This window comes from Electrophorus electricus, chromosome 4, assembly GCF_041902795.1.
Source record: "Electrophorus electricus isolate QZ-2024a chromosome 4, ASM4190279v1, whole genome shotgun sequence".
Classification (NCBI taxonomy): Eukaryota; Metazoa; Chordata; class Actinopteri; order Gymnotiformes; family Gymnotidae; genus Electrophorus; species Electrophorus electricus.
Genome location: NC_137500.1, coordinates 30,081,748 through 30,101,991, shown reverse-complemented (window position 1 = coordinate 30,101,991; position 20,244 = coordinate 30,081,748). Strand labels below are relative to the sequence as shown.

The following is a 20,244-nucleotide window of genomic DNA, read 5'->3' as shown; positions in this document are numbered from 1 at the left end:
TGTGTAACGCAAAAGGCGTGGCCTAATGCATCTAACGTGTCCGCCTGGTCTGGTCTGAAACCCCAACGTTTGCGACGTGTGTGGTGGGGCTTTCGTCTCTGAAAGAAGGAGAACAATCCCACGATTATTATGAAAATTCGTGCGGCATGATTATAGGTTGGCTTGGTTAGATTCGTTATTCGTCAGACTGCCGTGCAGTGGTGATGTTTGCATATAAAGGTCTTTCAAGAAGGGTAGCGTGCGCGCTCCGGAGCCCAGCCAGAGTCGTACTGGGTATTGAGACGAGCTGCGACGAGACGGGCGCTGCGGTCATGGACGAGACGGGGAGAATCCTGGGAGAAACTCTGCACTCACAAAAAGAAATTCATTTGAAGTAATTTTGCTGTATATCAGATTTAATGGTGGAGCTAAATGGAAAACATGATTTTTTCTGTTTGAAAATGTGGTCTGATGAGACCTATTAGACTTAAGTGTGCTTTTAAGCCATTCACAGTGCACTTCCCCTAAAGAAGGCTAAGTGTGGCTAAATGAAGTCTAAATGCCCTCTTGGTTGTTTTGCAGAGCAGGAGGAATCATACCCACAGTTGCCCAGCGTCTTCATAAAGAGCACATCTGCAGAGTGGTCCAGGAAGCTTTAGACAGGAGTGGTGTTGCACCCAGTGAACTCTCTGCTGTTGCAACAACCGTGAAACCAGGTCTGGCACTAAGCCTTGGTGTTGGTTTGAAGTTCAGTCTGAGTTTTGTGAAGCTTCACCAAAAGCCTTTCATCCCCATCCATCACATGGAGGCCCATGCCCTTACTGTGAGGATGTTTCAGCCGGTGGAGTTTCCTTTTCTAGTGCTTCTTGTATCAGGAGGTCATTCTCTTCTAGCACTTGCAAGGGGAGTAGATGACTTTGTACTTCTAGGGCAAACACTGGATGAGGCCCCAGGAGACACTTTGGACAAGGTATACAGATATTACTGAATCATAGGTTTTAAGAAGGTAATGCAATTTTCATTTCAAAATCAATTCTTCAAGTGTTTCCTTGCAGGTAGCAAGGAGATTGTCTCTTGTTAAGCACCCAAAGTGTTGTAGTCTTAGTGGTGGACAAGCAATTGAGCTTTTGGCAAAAGAGGGTGATCGACTCAAATTCCAGTTCAAAATACCAATGGGACAGCACTATGACTGCAATTTCTCATTTGCTGGTCTGCGCAACCAGGTGACAATTGCTATAAACAAAAAAGAGAAGGAGGAAGGTATTCATTTGTTTGTTAATTCATTCATGTATTCTTACATTTGGCAGTGGCAGGAGGAGTGTTAATCAACTGGCAAAATTATTTATTTTAACAAAATGTTTTCTCTTTTTACAGGCATTCTGCAAGGCCAGCTGTTATCATGTGTGCAGGATATAGCTGCTGCGACACAACACACTGTGGCTTTACACATAGCCAAGCGGACCTTCCGGGCCATTTTGTTCTGTAAGGCAAAAGGTCATCTGCCACAAAGCAACCCAACGCTGGTAAGTGTACTGCACCAGAGGACTTTGTTTTGGCCTTTAGGATGAAAGTCAACTCTGCACTGGCTTAATCGCTTTAGAATTTTACTGGAACAAATAACATTCAGCAGAGTCACCTGAAGCTTGACTGGCAGGCATCCTGTTAAATTCTCTCGTGTGTGGATGACGCCCTCTGTAGGTTGTGTCAGGAGGAGTAGCCAGCAATGAATACATCAGGGAAACATTGAGGATTGTCACAGACGCCACTGGTTTGCAATTACTCTGTCCTCCATCAGAATTCTGCACAGATAATGGAGTCATGATTGCATGGTATGGAAGCATTCTCTCGTGATTTGTTTACTTTAAATATAGAAGTACACTAAGATCTGGTTTTGCTTTTAGGAATGGTGTAGAGAGGCTAAAGGAAGGAAAGGGGATTGTGTCACACACTCAGGAGGTCTGCTATGAACCAAAGTGAGTCAGACACAGCTACTCCCGATTCATTCGGATCAGTAAGGAAAGCCTTTACATTTACCTGTGTACTATTTAGTAAAATAACTGCCTATCACTGTTTGTGAAATCCTAGGGCTCCACTTGGTAGGGATATATCTACAGAGGTGAGGGATGCTGCCATCAAAATTCCTCCATTAAAACTGAAGATAAAAAGCTAATAATGACTTCCTTTAATTTTGTAATTCTTGCTTATAAATTAAAATTCCACAAAAATATCTTTTTGTATTGCTTTATTGAATGCGCTATAAGATTTCCATTCTTTCCCTTGATATTTGGCACATGGAGTGGAATTCTGGAAGCCTGGCAAAGTTGTCCACTGATGACAAAGCCAGCTTAGTACTGCTGTTGTGAATGCCTGATCATTAAAGTCAGATAGCATTATCCTGGCCCAGGGTTTGCTGGGAACTGCCGGAAGATCCCTCAACAAATCGCACTCTGGGATCAGCAGTTCTGCTCCTCTGGCTAAGACGATGTAGCACTGGGGTCGATCTGGTTCTGTCAAGGCCATTTCTGAATGCGTGGAGGCTGTGTGCTGTGCTCCTACTCTTTGGCACCCCTAGTAGGGAAGATGAGACAGGACAGAGTAAACTGTTCTGGCCCTCAAGATGACACCAAACCTACAACACCTGACCACAGAGCCTAAGAATGTTCAAAGAGACATCAAATGCACTGCTTGAGCATTAGGGAAGTCTTTTACTGGCTTCACAGAAAACTGCAGAAAGTTTCCATATAAAAAAAGAACCAGGTGTGCTATATTGTCAAAGAGCTACTTGAACATTCTGATGCAAAGCCTCCAGGATTTGTGATGGGTGGTGTTGAAACCTCACTGGTAACGTGACATTAAATGGCCCTTCACTGGTCCTGTATTGTATATGCTGTAGCACACTGTACACTAATGTGATGTACCTTTACTAAAACGTTGTTGGACAGGTGGACCCCCGTTTACCTCCAAGCTGCAGAAAACAACAAGTAAAGGCCATTATTTGTGGATGTAATGTTTAAGATGCTTAACATTTCCCTATGAATAAACACAAAAAGGGCTTCAAGCAAACTACTTGGTAATTGTACTGTAATAAATGTAATAAAAACATTACTAAAATCATTAATAATGTCTGAAAATTAAACTGGCCAATTAATGTAGCCATCTTTGAATGATGGAGCAGTACCTAAGTGATGGTAACCCCATGCTCCTTTGTCTTTTGAACTCGGACACGAATCTGCGACATATCTTGGCATCCTCAGCTAGATGGTCCATGAGCAGTTTATAAGTAACAGGATTGTTCCTGCATTCCACCAGCAGGAGGCGATGTGCATGTCGGTTGTAGGTAAGATAACCAAGTGCACTGGCGCAAGCACTTCGCACCTGATAAAACGTGAATGAAAGTGCTACTGTCGAAGACAAAGAAAACTGAAAACCTGTTTTTTTTTCCACCTGGTTTACAGTATCAGGTTTATTTGTGTAAAGTTGATGAATTGTACCTCTTCATCCTCAGAGCAGAGGTGGGCACAGAGATGCTCTATAGCCCCCATGGTCACGATGGCATGCGGAACCCCCGCTCTGGTATGAGACAAGCTTGCCAGTAGCTGGGCTGAAAAAGCATTACCAAGCAATGCCAAAAATCCATATTTTATACATACGTAAACATGTTACATGAAATGTTAATGACGTATATGAATGAGATATTCTTGGGAAGTAGCAGATCAATGGAGAAACGTACCTGTTAAGACAACAATGTCTGGTTTTTCAGACTCCAGAAGCTTTACCAGAGTAGTGATTCCACTTGCAGTAAGTGTCACTTGGTCAGAGTCAGTGATCACTTTAGCTAGCACCACTATCTAATAGACAATTCATAAAAAGGTAGCGAAACATTTCAATTTTATTTTCATAAAGGTAGCAAAACATTTCAATTTCAAGATTTCAAATAAGTTTGAATTATTATATTTTCTAATAGTGTTAAACATCAAAGTTACATACTGAATAACCGACCATCAATCACATACTGTGGTAAGAGAGAAACAGCACGAGTCTTCGTTCTACCTGAAACGAAACCTTGGCCTGCTCCATCTCATTGGCCGAGTTCAGAAAGGGCTGAAAGCCTTGGAACGGAAGTCCTCCTCTTTGCTTAAGTGCTGTCTGCTGGGTGGCATTATTGTATGCAAACAGAGCCAATGCATGACCTGCCTCCAGACGGATGTTCTGTCATATAATATAAACTGGAATGTCACACACACAGATTATCAAACTTATTTTGGCCTTAGTTTATTTTCTTCTCAAATGTATAAAATAATGAACAACACTGTGGGCACAACCTAGAAGGAATGGATTATAGTGAATCTTTAGATTATTTAACATATTTTAAATGTCAGCAATCAACCAAAACCTGTATGGTTTTGTTTTTTAGTTCATACCCTGGGGGAAACTCAGTAACAGTTTGCACGATGCTAACTAATGGTCTTCAGGTACCGTTCCTTATTAGTGGTGTTGTTATCAAAAATCCAGTGCAGCTGAACAAATGAGCAAAAGTTGGACACCAAACATGCTATCTGATTGCTAACACTTAGGGTTATGTTATGTAAGTAGTAAAGTGAATAAATAAATACATTAGATTTTTCCTCTGAACCACTCAAGAAATCATGATAAGGAATGCAGTTTACTTGGTCTTGGTCTTGTAGAAGCTTTACAATGCTGTCGTAGGAAAAGTTTTCATGTTCCTGGAAGGCCCTCTGGAGCTCCTGATTGCCCATCAGGATACAAGCAAGTGTGTGGGAGACCTGGACCTGTTCCCATTAACAAAACAAGGACCTCAAGATCATGACTGTGACACATTTGCGAAATGTGTACAGGTGTCACTTGTTAATCAAAGGGGACATATATGCAGGACTTACCTTAACCTGTGCAGATTTGTGGCTTTGGAGAAGCTCTAATAATGTTGGAATGGCTTTTTCCTCATAAATCACCATCTGACTGTTTGTATTATTAGTGTGAGCCACCCCTGCAAACATTTTAATTACATAAAAAATGTAAGTAAACAAATAAACAAACAACATACAGTTCTATTCTGTATGCTAGATCTGATAACACTCTCTGTCCATTCTGAGTTGTAAAAAGGTCCAATATTACCAATGCACAGTGTACCAAGGGCACGGATAACACTAAGGAGTGTCCTCTCTGTAGTACGAGCTCCCCGAAGTAATCGTACCAGTGGCGGTACCCCGTTTTCTCGACACAGATTACTCTGGTGTCTATGGCTGTAGTGGCTGAGGGCTATCACTGCCTGGCATCCTGCAAACAATAAAACCAGAGCAGTCAGTCGTCTTTAAGTGTGGAAAAGGCACAGACGCCTCCTTCCAAATGCTGTATTTCACATATCTAATGTGAGGACAAGTCTGGCTGACAGGGGCCTTGTGGGAATTAAATGAACGGCTGCTTGACAGAAGCTTTTAAACAGACCTGTTGCGCTGAAGTGCCAGACATAAGGTCAAAAAGGAGGTGCTCCTACTTGTAGAATCATTGTCTGTGATCATTTCATATATGTAGAGGATACTAATGGCAAAAACAAGAGGCAAGGACTTGTGTTTGGTAAGAGGAGTGTTCCAGGGAACATCCCATTGGGGCTCAGGCATTCCTGAGCGCATACCTGCCTGCATTATGACTCTAGCAGACTGGTAACGTCTCGAGACAGGAAGCGCTGGACCTGACCTTTCTCACAGTAGTGGAGAGGAACCTCAAGCAGAGTACTGTCCAAAGGGCCATATATCAGCCTTTAGCACAGCTCATCCAGTAGCTGTCAACACTGTGTCATCGAGTGCTGAGTTTACTGTGTTTTGGTGCTTCATTTTGTTAATCTCAGGAGATCACACACTTCCCCTTCCTCACTCGATGACAGCTTCACTGGGAAAGCTTTTACTCGACATTTCCGAGTGTCCCAGACGCAGACAAGGACAAGAGACGGAAAGGAGCACTTTTGGAACAGCAGGACCAGACGTGCTATGTGTTGCTCCGCCTGCTTCCCTGGTCTCACCTACATATTGCATTTTGTCCGAGGTGGACAGGAGCATGTCCAGGATGAAGTGGTAGCCGATGAGCTTGGCCATCTTCTTCTGTTGTTTCAGCGTGGACCCAGCCAGAGCCCAGAGTGCTGTGGCTCCCGGTTCCCTCACTTCCTGCTGGAACACCTAGGGCCCAGGGCAAAGGCAGACACACACATGCCCACACACACCCACACCCCCACATACACACACATACCAACACACTTAATTACATTATTAATATTCCTTGAATGACTTTACTGTGTCACACTTTCAGAATTACAGTGGAACTATTTCGAGCATCCAGTTGATACAGCCTCAGAGGTTACATTAGATTAAAAAAGATTTTTTAATTTTACAGTATGAAGCCAGACTTCAATTCTATTGTTTAGATAAACATATTGCATTGGATTCTGCAATACCAGACAAGGTTCCAGATGACCACAAATCCCCCCCAAACCCTGCTACAGACCAGAGAGCAGCTTGTTGGAGAGCTGCGTTACCTTTAAGAGCCGTAGAAGATGGCGGGCAGCAGACTTCTCCAGAAAGCATTCCTGTATGGCAGGGTTCTGGTGCACTATGGCCTCCAAGGCATTTGCTGCTTTGACCTGGGCAGACATCTTTCTGCTCTTTAACACCTGCACCAGAGGGCTCACAACCCCAGCCTCGCAGATCAGCTCCTGGTTCTCTCTGTGGCCACGGGCCAGCTCAGCCAAGGCTAGGCAGGCCTCTTCCTGCAGTGTTTCTATTATACAAACACATATACACACACACACACACACAAACACATCTAATATAATATCACTGGATAGAACCAATCGAGATGGGGCATATGTAGATATACTAGCACAGACATTTCAACTGCACACCCTAAATCAGCCAGGACCATCCATCAGTTCTCATGTATCACTACAGGACCTGTTCATTGTATCTCCAGTAATGCACTCACAGAAGACACAATAGTTTTCTTTATATGAATACACATATATACAAATCTGTTAGACAAATCAAACAATCACCAGTGTGAATCAGGACAGAAAAGGGTTGTGTGGAAATATTCTGCGCAACATGACAGACACTGAGATAAAAAGTCATGCCTGATCACCAACACATCCTATATTTGACATGCAAAAGAGCATTAGAGGAGGAGTCTGGCAAAAAGTATGTGGAGGGCATGACCTTTGCCAGTTTGTTAGATAAGTTAGCCTAATAGCACCTGTGCAAAATTAATGCAGCAGAATGTCTGTGCTGACTGGTTACAACTGGTAAAGGGAAAACTACCGATTTAAATGGCTGCCAAGGTTTGTCTACAAAGAAGTAAAAATCACACCTTTTGGCTTATTTTTCCTAGTGTGTGATGACTAAGGAGTGGTTTTCCCAGTGTGTGATGACTAAGGAGTGGTTTTCCCAATGTGTGATGACTAAGGAGTGGTTTTCCCAATGTGTGATGACTAAGGAGTGGTTTTCCTAGTGTGTGATCACTAGTGAGTGTTTCTCCTAGTATGTGTTCACTAATGAGTGGTTTTCCTAGTGTGTGATCACTAATGAGTGGTTTTCCTAATGTGTGTTCACTAATGAGTGGTTTTCCTAGTGTGTGTTCACTAATGAGTGGTTTTCCTAGTGTGTGTTCACTAATGAGTAGTTTTCCTAGTGTGTGATCACTAATGAGTGGTTTTCCTAGTGTGTGATCACTAATGAGTGGTTTTCACTAATGAGTAGTTTTCCTAGTGTGTGATCACTAATGAGTATTGTACCTGAGCTCACACTCAGCAGTTCCACCAGCTGAGGAATCCCTCCAGACAGTGCTGCTGAGGACTGGTTACTGGTGCAGGCGGTGCATAAAGCGTGCACACACCTCAGAGTGTTCACCAGCACATCCTGGAGGTCAGAGTTCAGGAGGTGAATGACTGGGGCCACCCCACCCTGCAAAACGGGAAAAAGGGAAAGATGATTACCAATGATTACCAAAGAACCGGCTACCCAACCAGACCATCCAGTCTGATTTGACAAAGATCATATTCAAAAATTACTGCACCCAAAAATTTTCTGCACCCATTTATAAAAGATGTTTTATAATTTTGTGTGTGTGTGTATATATATATATATATTATAGAGAGACAGACAGTGAGAGAGCAAGAGAGAGATTCAAAGTTGTAGTAAAGTACACAGAGAAACAGAATGTTTTGGAAAGAGGTCCTTCATGAAGCCATGCAAGCGAAGTACTTGTGTGTGTGTGTGTGTGTGTGTGTGTGTAAGTGTGTGTGTGTGTGTGTGTGTGTGATAATACTGCTTAATTAAAGCAAAATATAATGCATGTGGCTTTAAGTAACTGAGACACAGAAAAGTGCTATTATTTACAAGCTATAGATTGTGCAGTACCAGCCATGTGGGCTCACCAATTCACCGATGTGGGTCTGGTACTGGTTGCTGTGGCTGGCCAGGTCTGCCAGTATAAGAGTGCAGCGTGACTGGAGCTCAGCCTGCTGGCTGCCCAGGAGGTTGATTAGCACGGGTACAGCTCTGAGGCGCACCAGCTCCTCTGCAGCCGGTGCATGCTCCGTCATGTGACAAAGCACTGCTGTAGCCATGCGCTGCAGCAGCGGCCTGTCACTGCGCAGGAGCTCCACCAGGGCGGCGATACCACCTGTAGCACAGCACATGGGCTGAGGTTATCATCAGTGTAAACACCTAATACTTCTGTAATGAGGGATCTAGTGTAGTGGTCACCAGCTGTACTCATGGAGATCGAGCTTGCCTTCCCGAGACAAACCTATAGTACCCGATTCAGGTAATCGAAAACTTCAGAAGACCATGATGACATAGATCTGGTGCAGTGGATTAGGGTTGGCGATTTCACTGCAGTATGTACTGTACTGTACGTATAGTGATGTTTAAATGATCATTGTAAACAACCAGTAGTTATGATTTGGGAAGTAGGTTATTTACAGACTAATTGAAATGTTACCAATGACAGTTACCAATGACTACCTGAATGCAGCATCAACTCTTGAGGGTAGTCAGTCCCAGGGAGCAGAGGCTGGTGCTCACTGATCTACTACATATGCATTCAATCCATGAAATATAAAATACACAGGCATGTTTTTCCTGAATCTTAATTTACCATAACCCTGCCCATACCCACTTATAAACTATGTTCAGCATAGCGGTTAAAATGCAATAGTTAATTAACAAATGTCATAACTGATCAGGCTTGATCTCCATAAAGTTTGCCTTGGCTATCTGACTTTCACCTGCTTCCATGATGTCCTTCCAGAAGGAGTCTGCGTTGATGGAGAGAGCCTCGAGGCACCTGGCAGCCATCTGCAGGCTCCTGGGCTTTGTGCTCTGGAGCATCTCTGCAGGGTCAGAGGAAACAGAACACCCCAAACCTCCACTTAACGCATCATTGCTCCATAAGCTACTTTCAAATAACCCAGAGGCAAATAAAATCCTGCTAGATAATTAAAATTTAATTTGTCATACTCTGTACGTTTTTAAATAAATGTATTAAACGTCTGTTGACCTTCGAATGCAAATAGTAATATAACGACAAAAATACGTGAATGTTGACATGCATAGCGGAATCATTCTTATTCAGACGGCAGCATACCAACAAGGATCTTCCACACTGGGAGGTCTTCAAGATTCAGGCGAACGAAGCATCGTAGCACGTCGATGTGGAAGTAGAGGATGGCAAGCTGCACTGCATCATTACCCTTACTGTCCTTCTCTCTCCAGTTTGCCCCGCTAGACAGCAGGAAGTCCAGTGTGTCCACAGAGCCCGACATCGCCGACAGTAAGAGGGGTGAGGTGTGATACCTGCAAAAGCACACCAGCTGAGCGGTTAGTCACTCTAAGAGAAGAGCCCAACCTCTTGCATGGACTTGCGCTGAGATATTTGCCACTCACTCAGTATGTGTGTGTGCGTCCAGCAAGGTCGGGTCTCTCCTGCACAGTGCTTGGACACATGAGACCTGGCCGTAAAAGGCCGCAAAATGCACCGCCATCCAGCCTCTCCTGTCCGCCCGTCTGTAGTCTGCCTGCAGAGCAAGCAAGCAGTTCACGGCTTCCAGAGATCCACACTGGGCAGCCAGGTGCAACGGAGTGGGACCTGGAGAAAAGACGCCCTCTTTACATAAATTAAAATGTAGAGAGCACAATCAACAGCAGTTTTAACAGATTGTTATCATTATTCTTACATTGAAAATCTAATTTGTTATTATGATGTTTTAAGATTTAAAAATGAACTCATACCAGCTGCCTCTTCCAAATGCTCACCACCTGCACATCTCCCTGGAACAACAAGAGCACACAGGCATGGTGATTCAGAACTACAAGTTTATTTTGCAGCACAAAGTTAAAGGTGCACAAATTGCATAACATTTTCAAGTTTATGTCAGATGTTACTGGTGCTCTTCATGTAAAATGATTTGCCATGGGGCTTAAAAATATGAGAATTACCACATCACTGCAGAAAACTGAAAGGCTTGTAATCCACAACAGTATTTTTCAACAATGAAACATCACATTCTATATCTACCACTAGGGATATTCATTTCATGTCAATAGGGTTTACTGCTGAAATTCTATTAAATGTACCTTTGAAATCAATGAGCAGCATTTTATTAATGGCTGTGCACTATGTATTGGAGTATGTGGCAGTGATCATACCGGAGCGGTCGAACCTTACACTGCGTGCCTGGTTCAGGTCAATGCCTGCCGCTGCCAGCTGGCAGATGATGTTGGCATGGTTGCACATGGCAGCGTGGTGGAGCAGAGAGTAACCGTGCTCATCTAGCTCTGCCAGGTGCGATGGAGAGTTCTTGCGGCAGATTGTGTGAAACACGGACGACAGGCCCCGCTCGGCTGCTGCCCGGAGTCCATATGGTACATTCTGCAGACCACCCAAAGACACACTTCTCTGAATTCCAGCGACATAAAAAAGCCTCACCCGTTGGGTTTAGTTTATGGACAGCAGCAGCCTTGATCTGTTTCATCTGTCCTTGCCTTATTTAACTAATTTATACTAATAATAACACTAGACACATACAAATCATGTGATTCATAGCTGCCATATTCCCTAAAATATATGATAGAACTCACCAATGTAGCATTTAAAGTTTCTATTTGTCATCAAACCACAATGTTCAAGTCTCTGATGAGCTTTTACCTTGCATTTGATGGCTTTTCCATACCCAAAGGTTTTCTTAAACTGTTCATGGAGCTCAATGTCAGTTAGGGGCAGCCTTTGTGACCGCTGAGTTTTGATGGCAGTGTTCATGGCTTCCCACCACTGAACCATGTTCTGCTGGGGATACAAAGCTGCCAACTCAATGGAGATCACGTAGTAGCTGCGGAACGAGGGTACACTTACAACCAGCCATGACCAGTGACAGCAGAGGTATTTCCAGGTTTGTCATCTGTCCCAAACGTACCTTTTCCCGTCAATCTCACTTAAGGGTATATGAAAGTCCTTCTTGTAAGTGTTGTCTTGCTGAAGTAAGTCATTCAGATAGCCCGACGCTCGAGTCTGTAGTGTTATAAAGGCTTCCTATACAAGAAAAGATCGATTGTAAAACAGAAATGAATTAAAAGCTATATAAGCTATTTTGTGAGGACTGAACTATAAACATAGAATAAAGAATATTACTCTGGCAATGTTTTAAAATGAGCTCTAACACATGGAGTTCAGAATTAATATAGCTACCATTTATTAATATGCTAAAAACCACCCGACAAAAGTATGTTCAGAGAATTAATGTTGATGGTAATACTAAAACTAGACCTCACTTGTATCTGAAATACCTTCCCAAGATGTGCAAAGAGCTGTACCAGCAAAACCCAACACCTGTTTCCCTCTGTGTAGCCATTACAGATTCACCCTCACCTGTTCTTAATCCTTACCTTCATCTCCTCAGTGATATCGTCCAACTCAGGAGTGCCCACATCAAACTCTATGCCGCCATGCAGGTGGAAATACTGATCCGGTTTATACAAAAAGTGTTTACAGGAAAATGCAGGCCCGAGGAGGAGAGGAGGCATCTCCCGTTCTGTCTTCAGTTTGTCCTCTGTGGGAAAAGTAACACCAGGTCCACGTTTGTGGTTATGGAAGGTACTGAAAATCAAGGCAGTGGTACCCAGTTCCAAGTTCCCTGCTCACACACCCTTGTTTTAGCTCTTGATAACGAGCCAAGTAATCAACTTAGTTCTAGTTAGAATCCAGCCAACTATAAACTATGCAGTGTTGTGGACTTTCTGTCTCTATAAGAATATAAAAGTAAAATATTTAAAGCCATATAGCAGTGTTATTCAATAGAGAGGAGAGAGTCTCCAGGTTTTTGAGCCAAACCACGCAGGCAAGTGCCTAATTTATCAATTAGGATCCTTTTGTGGTTAAAGAGGTGTGGTTATCAGTGAAACAGGTGAAGCAGGGTGCAGGCTTAGAGCAAAAACCTGTAGGCACCATGTCCTTGTGGGATTTCAGTGAACAGCCCTCACACAGAGACAGACCTGAGAAAGGTGGAAGCATTTGTGACAGGTCAGGAATCTTCATCTTCCTCCTTAGGCTTATAAGAAAGGGCACGAGGAAGCCGATGAGCTTCAGGTAGGTCAAGTCCCGGCTGAGCTCCGCCTTCTGGCCCAGGTGTGTCTTCACCAGCCTGGTGTGGCGGGCCAGCCTCTGCTGCAGTTGCTGGTACGTGGCCAGGTCCAGTTCCTCCTCTGTCTGCCGAACCACAGAGGACACACTGTGGGCACCCTCGAAGGTGAACAAGTTCTCGTGCTGATGCACCGAGGTCAGGCGGGAGGTGATCTTTAGCAGGATGCTGTCGACATGCTGAGAAAAGAGCTTCTGTTCCTCGACACTGTTGGGTTCGTAGGTTGGGTCCTTGTCATCATTGTCATTGTCATAGATGCCCTGGTAACGAGGGTCATCTGAGGTGTCTACTAAGCCTACAGAAAAGGACAGGGCTCATTATAATAGAACATAAAAGTTGATGTGCTTTAGTATGTTATCAAAACAATAAAACTATTACAGTATCTAAACTGACAATTGACTGTAGACCAATCACTAAGCATAATAATATTTAGGTGTCAGTTTTAAGTCAATGTCTAAAATAAAATAGATGAAAAACACCACATGCCTCACCTGCTGTAAGAAATTCAGCAAAAATATCCTTCTTTGTCTGAGGAATTCCGTTAGAATCGACACCCAAGCTGGATCTCCATAATTCAGAAAAGCGAATGCGTTTTTCCTTTGGAATATATGCCCCGTGCCAGAGAGCCTTCATTGTATAATCTATGTTTATCAAAATCTGACCTATTTTGGTATCATAATATGCAGGTGACAGCTTGCAGGATGTGCTTTGGTCATAGTTGGGTTCCAGGCTGATTAACGGCACTTGATTGAAACAATATATGCCAACCGTTAGTTCCCTTACAATTTGGTGAACCACCTTGTAGTCAAGGGGCACATTTGACTCAAAAGGTGCAAGAATAATGGCGTTGGTGGGCGAGAAATTATTCATTTGTCTGATGATGCCAGGTGGGACATCCACGGGTAGAATAAAGTCTTCTGGACATAATAACCAATTACAAGTAGTCAAAGTGAGCAATTCCTGGACTTCCCTTCGGTCGTATTTTTCAAAGAAAGCGCTGGCATTTCTCTGAGCTGCCAGCGCAAGACGAAAAGCTTTGGCGCTCGTCTCCGCTGCTGATCTTACTGGCGACACGCAGTTTAAAGACAGGCGCTCCGTAGTCATGTTCAAGGTGGTTTACAATACGTCGCCAAGCGGTTGTTTCGTAAATGCTTATCACAGAATTACTTGACAACTGAAAATCGTAATTTGTGTTTAACAGTTTATACTCTCAAAACTAGCTTCTAAAATCCTACCTCCAAGGTAACGTCTTATATATCCTTTAACACGCTTAGTGAATGCACAAAGTAGTATCATTTGAGACAGCGTTGCACTAGGCAACGAGCGACGCGGATTTTGTTATTATTCGAGTGTATTGCTGGAATCCGCCACTAGATGGGAGCATTGCGCAACCTTCATAGTAAATTTAAGTCCGTGACGTGGCGGACTTTGTACCCAAAGTATGGCGAAAAGTAAACGAAAAGCTACATCTGTACGAGGAAATACAAGATAGCTAGAAGGGTATTAACTACATCTTAATAATGAAAGCTGTTATACTTGCAGCAGGATATGGTACAAGACTACAGAGAGATATCGATAATGATACAACTGGAGAATTTAAGCATTTGCAAGGCGTTGCTAAGCCTTTGTTGCCCATTGGCCGCTGCCCCCTAATTTCTCACTGGGTCCGGACGCTGACTGAGAATGAATGTATCGATACAGTTTTTGTGGTTGTGAGTTCACTTTTATTCCCGAATGAACCTGTATCCAGTTTAATACAGCTGTTTTTTTACATAGCTGTAAATAGCGCCAGGTCTGTAAGTAGATCAATCTTGTGTTCAACAGACCAATGCGCGTTACCACGAAGCCTTCCAGAAATGGGCTCAGGAGGTCCCTAATGTTCGAGTCCTTAACGATGGAACAAGAAACAATGAGGTACAGTAAGACCAAATCTAGGCTTGAAGGTACAGTGCGTAGCTGTCTCAGTTCCGTTTACATTCATTGTCTTGACAAAATAGAAAGCTACATTGTTGCCACAACACTAAATGTAAAATGCAAAATGTGTTACTGCACAGGAATCATAATGTTACATGTTTTAGTGAATGTCCCTCTAATATTAATAAAGTTCTATACAAATGTAACTATACAAATGTAACATCATCATCATAATCGATCTACAAATGTTAGTTTTATGTTGTAACAAAACTGCTAACACATTGCACCTTTAATTAGACAATACACTTGACATATTGTAGGAGATCCATAGGTAGGTCTCATCCTCACAAAGGCACATTACTATGGGCAGCTTTTCATATGCTATTGCAGGAGCGGCTTGGTGCAGTTGCTTGCCTTCACCTGACAGTCAAGCACTTCGCAGTGAATGACGATATCATTGTGATTGGAGGGTATGTCCTTAGAAGTATCCCCTCTAAGCCTGTACTGCAAGATCCATGTTTCCTCTAAATTACTTTTCTTTCTACAGTGACACATTGTTTAAAGAAGATTTCAGCCTCAGAGCATTTATAGAGCGCTTCACTGAGGTCCAGAGGAAGGATAAAGACAGTAGCCTGGTGCTCTCATATCAGTGCAAGGATAATGGTGAGCGGAATTTATCCGAGTGGAAAGAGGACAGGAAAATAATATATTGATCCAGTTGAAAAACATGACCACTGGTTGACATCTTATTGGGTCTTCCATTTGCATCCTCAGAAATGTCAAAGTACGGCATACTAGAGACGGATTCAGACCTGAGAGTGCAGAGTATGAAGGAGAAGCCTCTTCCTGCTGAAACGGACTCACGCAGTGCTGTACGTACTCAGTGCCGCCTCGTCAACGGCAACAGAATCACCAAGTCACTTCAACCATACTGCAGGGGTTTTTTTTGTTTTGGGTTGTTCTTTAAAATCTTCATTTGTTTTTCTTGCATTATGCTTCTTTGCAGTGTCCCTGTTTTTATTTGTTTTCAAGAACAACCCTTCCCCTCTTGGAAACTTTCCTAAAAGAGAAAGAGGTACTGGAGTTTCATAATTTCTATTTGATCAATTTTTGCTAAATGTTTCATTTTATTTTTTATCAAAGGTTTGACAGCTGAAAACAGCCACATACTACGTTTCCAAGGAAATTGGGCTTTTTTGTAAGCCATTACATTATAGAAGTATTTTGTAATGAGGTTCTCTGCTAGTTTACTTGTGGTGGCTTATGGCTTATTAGAAAGCTGTTTTAGGTGAAGGCACAGATAGTGCCTTTGTCAAGGGTCCTAATTGCAAACATCCTGCCTCACCACACAGACGGGACCAATCGAACACAGGGATGCACCAGGGAACTTCCTATCATGGCTTATATTAAGGTGATTTACACTTCAATTTGATATTATCCAAATGTCTGATATGTTGAATATTGAATATATATCATCACACAGGCATTTGTCCGTCTTTCATCACAGGAGATCAGTTTATGTCTATAGGATATCAGGACGCTTTGATGTAGGAAACCTCCTGTCTTACAAAGAATGTGACAATTACTTCAAAGAACAACTTAAAGATCCTGAGGTTTATTTAATGTAGCATTCATTTGGCTCAAAACAAAGCTGGATAGCAGTGTGCTGTTTGTAAGCCAAGTACTGCATGGAGACAAAAGCACTAAAATATGAATCGGAGCAGAGACTCCCAAACTACTGAAGAGAAACAGCACTGGAGAATGGCATTTTTAGAACACATACAAATAAAGAATGAATTTAAGTGTCCACTAGCTTGTGACCAGTCTCTTGCACTTATCCGATGCTTTTTCATGGGTGTTCTCCAGCTTCGCAATTCGGGAGCCAAACTGCATGGCTCTCTTGGGTAGTAGAGCAGAGGCCCCCAGGCCCAGCTCCATAGCAGCCAGCCTCAGAAGCAGCTTCTCCCCAACACCCCTGGGCAGAAACAGGTTTGCTTTCTCCCATATGGGCAGGCTGTTCAGGAAGCTTACCACATCCTCATCCAAGTAGGGAAATCTGAACACAAACAAAATCAGTGCTGGCTAAATTACAGGTATAACCGTTGTATTTTTATGTATTATTTATTCTGCTGAATCAACTTTGTAGATGTAATCATCACAGGTTAAACTTTTCACATCCTGCAATCAAGGGGCAATATGATCAACTGTACCTGGCCTCTTTGCCATGGTCTCCAATAACACGGTCATCTCGTCCAAGATTCCTGGAGGATATTCTGCCCAGCTCCATGGCAAGCTCTTTGACCAGGCCCTCGAGACCAGAGCTCTTAAACCGGATACGGTGTCTGGAATAACCCGCTAGCTGCTCATCCGCTCCAATACCCGTCAGAACCACCTGCCCAAGGGTAAAAAAAAAAAAAAAAGTGTGTGAATAAGCCTCCAAAACACCAAATACACACCAGGGCTTTCCAGCAGAGGTGCCCAGTGTGTCACTGAAAAAACAATTAAAAGAAAAATCTACAAAAGACCACCTTTGCTGTTGAAGTGTGCTGTCTCTGTCCTGCTTCCTCTGATATGATTCCCACTCCTCTGGCTGCAAACCACACAGCACAGCCTATGCTGTCGTCCAGAACCGTGTCCAGAGGGTGCACAAGGTGACTGATGCGCTTCTCTCGCATTTCCTTAAGCTCTTCTTGAGTAACATTGATCTCTACAAAGTTCCACTTGCGTGCAGGACTGAGATTTTTGAGCTCCTGTAAACCAGCTCGACCTGTGATCCTGTCTGGCACATCAAAGCAGTTTGACTTCTGCTGGTCTGAAGGGGCATCAGCGTTAGTGCAATCTTTTTTCTGATTATGCCCTTTCTTTCTTGAAACCTGATTCATCTTCAATTCCTGAAGCTTGAATGCCACATTCAGTAGGTCAACTGGTCTGTCTGCAGGTATGTGGTGATCAGCAAGAACAGCTAGAATCATCGAATCAATTCCTCCTGAAAAGAGGATGGCAACGTGAGCTGCCTTATTGTTTGTGTCCTGTGCTGCTGTGTCCTGGAGGGGCAGGCACTGCACCCTCCTCCGTACCGCCTCACTGAGCACACCAATAAAACTGCCCACCATTTCTCTCTTTTCAGCACTTTTTAGAAACTCCTTCAGATCACAAGATGAATTTTGAGAACTCAGATTTAGTTCGAGGTTTGGTGTGGTTATGGACATGTTCATTAGAGGAATAAGAGAAGTAATAAAGAGTCTAGAATTGTTGATCATCAAGGAGATAGAACTCGGCAGACCTTCCCAAGTGAAGTCATTCGGGGGCTCAGCATCTGGATGAGCCCAAGGATAGAGCTCAAGTTTCCAATTTCCATCTTGTGAACTGCTCTTTAAATCCAACCTGTACACACCAACTGCTGGTACTTCCTGCCAGTGGACTGATTCAGGATTCGGCAAGCAGATGGATACAGAGGATAGCATGAAGGAGCTCTGCTCTGAGTCACAGCTCCAAAGCAGGCTTCGTCTCCCAAAAAAATCCCTCCCAAACCATATGCAGTGTTCGGCTTTTTGATAATAAATGATGGCCCAGGGGCCCTTAACTTGAGACAGGACTGACAATATATCGGAATTGCATTTGCACAATGACAGTTGCTGGAGAATAATTTCAGTGTCATTTTCTTTAGTTCCCACAGTCAAACCCCCAAATACCTCACCATTCCAAAGGAAAATGTTCCCATCAGCATCTAGTAGAGGCTGGGGAGTCAGGCTTCCCCTCATGTGGAGTACATGGCCAGAGAAGAGGCAACTATAAACCGGATCAGAAATTGTTATTGTAATATTCTTGCTACAGTTGGGCCCTCTGTTACGAAGTTTTTTGCACACATTTTCCTGAAGTATGCATGGAGATGCAGTGAAATTCACTACAAAGCAGATTCCACACATCTTCCCAGATATCCCATCTCTCAGTTCTATATATCTTGATGGTCTTTCTTCATTTTGTCCAGTTGAACTGTGGGAAAGAGAAAAAAAAACCTGATTCATTCATTCATTGCACAAAGTGGCATCTGCATAGTTCTGCGTGAGAGAATGCCTTACCTTTGCACGAGCTCAAGGTCTCTCCTTTGTCTGACAAGAAAAATATGTTGCTGTTGGGCTGCTGGATATAGACTCTCTGTAGAGAAAACGGTCCAAAAAGTGTAATACATTTACACAATGTTTTTGTCGAGATGCAAGACGGCTTTTAACAAAATTAAACTAAGGAACTTTTAAGTTAAGGGTTACGATATCGATAATTTAGAGAAATAAATTCCAATAGCTGGTGATAACTATAAGGTATTAAAAGCATATGCAGTCACGGAGCTAGCTCGCTAGCTAGCTAACAAAGCTAGAATTTAATAGCTTAACCTTACCCTGTTTTTCTTTAGGTTTGACAGTTCATCAATCAAAATCTTTTGCTCTTTGATCTGTAAATAGATAACACAGATTAAACAGACATGCACTGGCATGGTACTAGCATACGAGGCTAAGGGATCGCCTACGTGCAAACAGCTAGCCAACTTAGCAAAATCAACTTTCGTTTGTTCATTTAACAGAGGTAACCTTTTTATTGCGATCCTCCTTTGTTGTGCGCTCATATTGAGCAAGGTTGTCAGACTGCTGACTGTTCTTCGAAGACATTTTTAAGGACGTTTTCACAACCGTCTTAAAACATTGTAGTGAAGACACCAACGGAGCATTACCCACATGATAAAAAAAAAAAAGATGTCCCTTCAAAATGACGTATTTGTTTATCGACCAAGGTAAGCAGTTATTTTATGGCTCCCTCTAGTGGTCGGTCTTGGAGCTAAAATGAAGAAGGTCGTATTTTAGCAGACCTGAACCCGTTAGACGAACTTACTTCCCTTTGCACACTTTTTTTTTCCCTAACCCCTTTTTAAGAGGAAGAATGCCTGCACCATAACCAATGGGATCCTATCATTTCAACTCAAATGTGAATTTTGGCCAAACGTATTATTTTATATCCTTACTTTTTGTTGCCATTCCTAACCACTCCGCATTGTAAAGCACGATTGTGTCTCGTTATGTATAGATATAATAAGTCATATGCTATGGATTATTTTAACTTTTTACAGACAAGATGTAATCTTCAACTAAAAGTTGATAAACGTGAATGATGCTGTTGAATGAGTGAAAGTTACCTCATGAAAGGCTGACACGAATCTATATTTCTCAGGTCCATTTGTGTGTGTGTGTGTGTGTGTGTGCGTGTGTGCGTGTGTGTGAGTTGTAATGTCGGTACCCTAGTACAAGCGGCTAATGCTTGGATCAACGATGTTTGGATCCTTTTAAGTTATATACACTTATTTTAAGATAACTATAGATGCTTTATTTATTTCTTTTCCAGTGCAAACTAACTGAGTGTTTATGTGTGTTCGTGTACTAATGGTAGTTCCTTCTCGCAAATTTTATATTGTGCATTCATAATAGCTCAAACAAGCGTTTACTGCTTCCGATGATACTGATGATGTTTGTCTGTGTGGTCCACTTGATTTTGCTCCAGCTACACCGAGTACTACAACCCTGTTGATCTTGGTCACACTTAAAAGCTTTAGTGGCAGACCACATGACCTGTGTTTGGCCCATGCGAGGCACACACTGATGTCATAAACA

The 20,244-nt window shown here is 42.8% G+C and overlaps 5 protein-coding genes across 8 annotated transcripts; 2 read left to right on the top strand and 3 right to left on the bottom strand.

The window, feature by feature from the left end:
• Positions 1-23: 23 nt before the first annotated feature.
• osgepl1 (O-sialoglycoprotein endopeptidase-like 1) lies at positions 24-2,208 on the top strand. Of its 2 annotated transcripts, none has more exons than XM_027016431.3 (7): positions 24-373; positions 562-949; positions 1,035-1,239; positions 1,354-1,502; positions 1,678-1,808; positions 1,881-1,952; positions 2,065-2,208. In XM_027016431.3, the coding sequence occupies exons 1-7, from the start codon at positions 204-206 to the stop codon at positions 2,147-2,149; spliced, it is 1,200 nt and encodes a 399-aa protein (XP_026872232.2). In that variant the 5' UTR covers positions 24-203; the 3' UTR covers positions 2,150-2,208. The 2 variants fall into 2 exon arrangements, with proteins under 2 accessions (XP_026872232.2, XP_081569326.1); XM_081713200.1 differs by having other exon boundaries at positions 238-373; positions 567-949.
• On the bottom strand, positions 1,641-13,953 carry ankar (ankyrin and armadillo repeat containing). Of its 3 annotated transcripts, none has more exons than XM_081713198.1 (23): positions 13,168-13,953; positions 12,531-12,971; positions 11,925-12,088; positions 11,456-11,571; positions 11,191-11,371; positions 10,692-10,914; positions 10,275-10,313; positions 9,930-10,131; positions 9,631-9,839; positions 9,272-9,376; positions 8,417-8,664; positions 7,775-7,943; positions 6,524-6,765; positions 6,014-6,167; positions 5,113-5,274; positions 4,878-4,984; positions 4,647-4,769; positions 4,030-4,188; positions 3,710-3,827; positions 3,471-3,580; positions 3,158-3,354; positions 2,898-2,944; positions 1,641-1,778 (listed from the first exon to the last, which is right to left on the bottom strand). In XM_081713198.1, exons 1-23 carry the CDS (start codon positions 13,778-13,780, stop codon positions 1,771-1,773), a joined length of 4,137 nt encoding a protein of 1,378 aa, XP_081569324.1. In that variant the 5' UTR covers positions 13,781-13,953; the 3' UTR covers positions 1,641-1,770. The 3 variants fall into 3 exon arrangements, with proteins under 3 accessions (XP_081569324.1, XP_035390333.2, XP_081569325.1); XM_035534440.2 differs by lacking the exon at positions 1,641-1,778 and adding an exon at positions 2,352-2,547; XM_081713199.1 differs by lacking the exons at positions 1,641-1,778; positions 2,898-2,944; positions 3,158-3,354; positions 3,471-3,580 and having other exon boundaries at positions 4,030-4,205.
• A 151-nt stretch (positions 13,954-14,104) lies between these two features.
• zgc:136439 (glucose-1-phosphate adenylyltransferase) lies at positions 14,105-16,399 on the top strand. The gene is made up of 8 exons (XM_027016451.3): positions 14,105-14,388; positions 14,501-14,590; positions 14,981-15,060; positions 15,138-15,253; positions 15,365-15,462; positions 15,597-15,665; positions 15,943-16,001; positions 16,098-16,399. Exons 1-8 carry the CDS (start codon positions 14,197-14,199, stop codon positions 16,216-16,218), a joined length of 825 nt encoding a protein of 274 aa, XP_026872252.2. The 5' UTR covers positions 14,105-14,196; the 3' UTR covers positions 16,219-16,399.
• Positions 16,184-18,516, bottom strand: asnsd1 (asparagine synthetase domain containing 1). The gene is made up of 3 exons (XM_027016450.3): positions 17,119-18,516; positions 16,801-16,982; positions 16,184-16,646 (listed from the first exon to the last, which is right to left on the bottom strand). The coding sequence occupies exons 1-3, from the start codon at positions 18,514-18,516 to the stop codon at positions 16,400-16,402; spliced, it is 1,827 nt and encodes a 608-aa protein (XP_026872251.2). The 3' UTR covers positions 16,184-16,399.
• asdurf (ASNSD1 upstream open reading frame) lies at positions 18,511-19,352 on the bottom strand. The gene is made up of 4 exons (XM_027016453.3): positions 19,174-19,352; positions 18,984-19,037; positions 18,670-18,745; positions 18,511-18,583 (listed from the first exon to the last, which is right to left on the bottom strand). The coding sequence occupies exons 1-4, from the start codon at positions 19,249-19,251 to the stop codon at positions 18,543-18,545; spliced, it is 249 nt and encodes an 82-aa protein (XP_026872254.1). The 5' UTR covers positions 19,252-19,352; the 3' UTR covers positions 18,511-18,542.
• Between the last annotated feature and the right edge of the window lie 892 nt (positions 19,353-20,244).